Below are 5168 nucleotides of genomic sequence, written 5' to 3'. Positions count from 1 at the left end.
TGAGTCTGGCTCTGCAGAAGCATCCAGGAACCTCATAGTGGTGTGAGGTTGGGGGTGTCCTTGGCTCTGGGGGCTGCTCACACCCGTTCCTCTGTGTCCGGGCTCAGACAGCACGGTGCGGAAGGAGCGGGAGGTGATGCTGCGGCTGAAAGAGGTGGTGGACAAGCAGAGGGATGAGCTCCGCGCCCAGGCCCACGAGATCATCTGCAAGAGCCGTGACACGGAGGCGGTGAGCGTGTGGGAGCTGGCGGGCGTGGTGTGCGAAGGGCCTGGGGACCTGCTTTCATGTCACCTCGCTCCAGGGCCTCACGTCACCGAGGCCGGCGAGCCTGCCGGGGCAGATGCCATTCCTGGTGTCCCTGGGTGTGGGCCCGGAGCTGACGCTGCGCCTCACGCTCGCTGCCCCGGTTCCTCCAGCTGCAGGAGCAACTGCATCGCTTCATGGCCATGAACGAGGACCTGCGGCACAAGGTGGCCGTGGTGCAGGCGCAGCTCAAGAGCGCGCTGGAGAAGAAGTCGGACCTGGAGGAGGCGATGCTGCAGCTCCAGAGGGAAACGAGCAGGAGGAGCAGGACAGCCCCTGACATCCAGCAGCTGGAGCCCAATGTGGTGAGTCCAAGCCGTGTCCCTGCTGCTAATGCTGAGCCCAATGTCCCATCCCTGTGCAGGGGTCCTGGCGTGCCTGGACCCGCGGGGATGCTGGAGGCTGCTCGAGTAAGCCCCAATACTGAAAACTGAATAGTGGGGCATCTGCCAAGCTGGTAATGCCACATCCATTAAAATGAGTCAGGACGAGCGAGGTGATGGGAGGAAAAGCCGGGACTCGGAGGGACAAGGAGAGTTGGTCATGGGTGGCAGCAGGCGGTGGTTCGTGGAGGGCTGTAGTGACTCCAGGATCACAAACTCAGCCTTTGGGAGGGGGCTCTGGGGTCTCCACTGGCTGCTGACTCTTTCTGTCCCCACAGGAAGGAGCACTGTCACCCCCAGAGGAGCCGCAGCACCAGGACACGGGCAGGAGCCCCGCTCACTGCTGCTTCTCCAGGGAAGAGCTGCAGCAGATCCTGCAGGAGCGCAACGAGCTCAAGACCAACCTGTTCCTGGTGCAGGAGGAGCTGGCTTATTACCAGCGGTAAGACCCGGCACGGGGCAGCAAGGGGTCCCTCCTGTCCCCCCAGTCACCCATGGCCCATCCTGGCTGCTCCCAGTGGATTTCTTTGCTGGGTTCTCCATTAACCAGCTGGCTGCTTTTTGCCAGGGAGCTGCTGAATGAAGAGAGGGTTCCCAGCTTCTTCTTGGACGCCATGAAATCGACCATCAAAAGGCAGAGAAAAAAAATCAGAGCCAAAATGCTGGGGACGGCGGAGGAGTCAGCGAGCAGGTGAGTCCGGCTGGCCACGGAGGACTGGAAGGGAACACCACTGGGCCAGGAGCTGCCTCCTCCCCGCCTCCCGAAAAGAGACCAAAGGTTTATGTCTGCAGTCAATGCCTTGCCCTGGCGCAGTCCTGGGAGCACCGCAGGGGCTGGGCTCCGCTGCAGCCCTGTCACACACGGCCTGGCTGAGCGCTGCTTGTCCCCGCTTGGATGCAGCAAAATGGGGGCAAGGTGGTGGCACCGGCACCGCCAGACAGGACAGGCTGGTCCTTGTGCTGCGTGCTCGGAGGCTTTCCAGCCTTTGAAGATGGCAGCAGGGATGTTCTGGAGCCTGGAGGCTCTGCAAGGCTTCACAGGCAGCGCTGGTCCCAACAGACTTCGTATGGTGGGAGGGCATCACCTCTGCACGGTGGCGGGTGGCCAAGCCTGCGCTAAAGCTGTGACATGCGGGGAGCTGGATCTCACTGGTTCTGGGGGGCTTTAATAAAGGTCTGAAGGGGGCTGAGCTCTTCTGTGCTACTGAAACCTCTGCTGCTCGCTTGCGTCGGGGTCTGTGCTGGCAGTGGGGGGTCTTGGGCTTGTCCCCCTGCTTGGGCAGCTGCTGCCGTGTGGGTGCTGCGGGGTGGTCACTTCTCATGTCACCCACCCTGGCCCCGAACCTGAACCTGAACCTCTGGTTCCCCCGGAGAAGCGTGCGCTTGCCATGCAGGGCAAGGTCCCTAAAGACTTCAGTGCTGTGGTAACCGGGGCGAACCGAGCTCTTTGTGCTGCAGCGATGAAGATGAGGGCTCCTGGCTCCCGGGTCGAGGCACAGACTGCGTGGATGCTCAACCTCCCGAATCCAAAATTAGGAGCTTGTAAGTTTGCTCCCGTGCTCGGGTGCTGCTGGGGATGAGTGGCTCTGCCACTGCGGGGCTGGCACCCGCTGAGCTCAGTGCCTGCCCTCCCGGGTACGATGGGGATGCTTGGTTTTGGGGTGGGATCTGCCTTGTCCTGGGCAGGGGCAGGACAAGCCTTGCTGCTGTCCCTGGGGTGCTGCATGCTCCCAGGAGCTCGTCCTGCTGCCACCACCGATCACAGAGGTTGGTTGGGATAGAACTGTGTCCTTGGGAAGGTTCCTCTCCCCCGCAGCCCTTATCTGCTCTCTCTGCAGTTTTGGGCAGTGGTATCAGGACAGCAGCGAGGACCCCCCCGCATCCAGCTGCTCCGGAGCCTGGGAAATCATCGACTCGCTGGACACGCAGCTGGAGCCGGCGCCCGCGTCCCCCGACAGAGCCACGCCACCCCTCTGACCCCACCGGGATGGGAGCCGGGTCCGGCCTCACCGCAGCGCTTCCCTGCTCCTTTTCTCCCAGCGTCGTCTTCCCAGCACCTGGGCTGCTTCCCCATGCCCTGACAATGGCAAAGCTGCTGTGGGCAGCCTTCCTCCAAACCCGCTGGGACTCTCAGCCTGACACGGGATGGTTCAGCACCTCTGGGCATCGGCCACCCTTTTATGTTGTGCCTTTTCGGTGTTTCTCATCCCTCCCTTTCCTCTCATTCCCCTTCCCCCATCCCTGCAATGTGAAGGTGGATTTGGGGTGCCCGTGTGGGTGCTGTGCTGGGGTCACTGAGTGGCTGGGGGGGGGGGGGCAACCTGAGTGGCTGGGAGGGGCTGAGCACCCTGATCCAGTCAGGATCAGCACTGCCGGTGCCACTCCTGCACTTCTCAGGCGTGGGGTGAATCGGTTTTGTACCGGGACCTCTTGCTGCTGCTACTGGGAACTGGAAAAGTGGGCCAATCCTCGCGTTCACAGGGGCGAGCCGCCCCCTCGGGTCAGGTACTTTCTTCCACTAGAACTGGAGTCGGAAATAAATCAGTTTTGTTTCGCCATAGCCGTGACTTTTCCTGCGCCGATGCAAAGGGCTGTGGTCAGCCACGCTCTGCCAGGCCCCACAGCCCCTTTTAGGGGTCAGCACCACGGGGAGCGAGGCAACGGGGGCTGCATTTGGGCACAGAGGAGTTAAATCCTGCATGGAGAGGGGAGCAGCTTCCAGGCCAGGTCCCCCTTCCCGGCTGAGCCAGGCTTGGGTAGGAAAAAGGTGTTTCCTGTGCATCTGCTGACACAAAGCTCCTGGGGAGATGTGGGGTGGGATGGCAGCCAGCAGTGGTTCCAGGGCCAGCATGGGGCACACCGTGTCCCTATGGGGTCGTGGGGACCCCAACTTTCAGCCCTTGTCCCAAGGGGGGCAGATCGCAGGGGTTGGGGCATGGGGAGGCAGCACACGCCTGGTGTAGGTTGGGGGGACGTTGGCTAAAATGGCTTTGGGGTGATGGAGGATGGCAGCAGGGGAGCGAGGTGGCTGTGGGTGAGACGTCCGTGTGCTGAGCTCCTGGGTGCCCCGTTCCTGCTGCCAGGGTGGCAAAAAGGGCCAAAAATATCCCATGGAGCGTCAATCCCTGCCTCCCCCCTCCCTGCCGCACCCCTGACGTCAGGATCGGGGCGCCTCCTCCCGCGTTTCCTCAGGAAGAAACCCAAGGTTGGCCAGAGGAAGAGGCCGCACCGCAGGAGGGACGGACGGGACGGCCAGGACAGAGGGACACTGCTGCAGAGCTGCCAGGACCCAGGCCCTCATTCCCTGTTGGGATGGGGCATGCCCGGCCCCTGCTCTGGCTCCAGCTGTGGCTGTGGGTGCAGAGCCGTGCCCAGGAGCTGGACCCTGATGGCAGGAATGTCTGCAGGTGGGTGCTGGGGGGGCCCCGCTTGCACCCCTCCATCTCCCGGGGCCTTTCAGCAGCCCCAGGGGGTCATCATCCATCGGTCTGTCCATCCATGGATGGAGTTCCCTAACCTGGCGTCTCATGGATGCAGAGACCGGGGTGACGCTTGGGAGCATGACTGGGGCACGCACAGGCGTTTGGGGCAGCCAGACCCCTTCTCTGGGAGTTATTTCTCACGCGCATGGGGCAAGGGGGAGATGTGGGAGCCTTGGCAAAGCTTTTGTCGTACACAGGGTGGGAAACGTGGGCACAGCAAACCCCGAAGGGCTTTTGGAGCCTCTGTCCCCTGTGTTTTGCTGTGTGTTGCCTCTCCCGTGGGTCTCGCCATCAGCAGCGGCGCCTTCCATGGCCGTCACTTCAGTGCCTTTTTTCTGAGCTGCTGACGAAGATTTGACTCCCAGACCAGCAGGGACCCAGCACTGGCTCCGTAGCGGCAATCCCTGCCCCGCAGCCTCCTCGGGCCGCAGCCTCCTAAATTTCCTCCAATTTTACTGATTTCCTTCCGGAGCAATGCCCCTGGGACCGCGCTGCCTCCCTGCCCGCTGGGCCCAGCTGGGACAAGGGCTAACGTTTGCTTTGCCTTGGCTGCAGCCGCATGTGGACACGTGCCCTCCTCGGCACCCCCGGTCCCATCTGATGGCCCCTTGGGTCTCTCCCACAGGCTCCCCTCCGGCCCGGCGTGCTGTCCTGGCTGGAAGCAGGAAGGGCAGGAGTGCACGGCCGGTGAGTTTTGGATGGTGATGGTCAAAGCTTGGCTGGGTGGCTCCTTCATGACGCTGGGAGTCTGGGGGAGCCCCACAGCTCTCCTCGAGCAGCAGCTTCACCGTGGGGACCCCAAAACGCTCACGGAGTTGCTCCTCGGGATGGAGTGGGAAGCGGGATGGTGGCCGGGCAGGGGGTGACTCGGCAGTGGGGTGTGAGCCCGGGGGGCCCCATCGTGCACTGAGGTGCCTGCTCTGCTACCCACAGCGCTGTGCGAGGGCGAGGATGCGTGCGGGGCCGATGAGGTCTGCGTCAGACCCGGGCTTTGCCGCT

General features: G+C 62.9%; 1 protein-coding gene across 1 annotated transcript; it reads left to right on the top strand.

The window, feature by feature from the left end:
• Positions 1–107: 107 nt before the first annotated feature.
• RILP (Rab interacting lysosomal protein) lies at positions 108–2664 on the top strand (the record flags this gene model as incomplete). The annotated part of the gene is given in 6 exon segments (XM_010184330.1): positions 108–229; positions 418–613; positions 859–1129; positions 1256–1378; positions 2146–2229; positions 2526–2664. Coding segments are annotated over 6 exon segments (935 nt in total), but the record flags the coding sequence as incomplete, so codon positions are not given.
• Between the last annotated feature and the right edge of the window lie 2504 nt (positions 2665–5168).

The sequence above is a fragment of the Mesitornis unicolor genome, unplaced genomic scaffold (genome assembly GCF_000695765.1).
Source record: "Mesitornis unicolor isolate BGI_N332 unplaced genomic scaffold, ASM69576v1 scaffold31945, whole genome shotgun sequence".
Classification (NCBI taxonomy): domain Eukaryota; kingdom Metazoa; phylum Chordata; class Aves; order Mesitornithiformes; family Mesitornithidae; genus Mesitornis; species Mesitornis unicolor.
The sequence above is the reverse complement of the archived record's forward strand: the minus strand, read 5'-3'. Positions and strand labels throughout refer to the sequence as shown.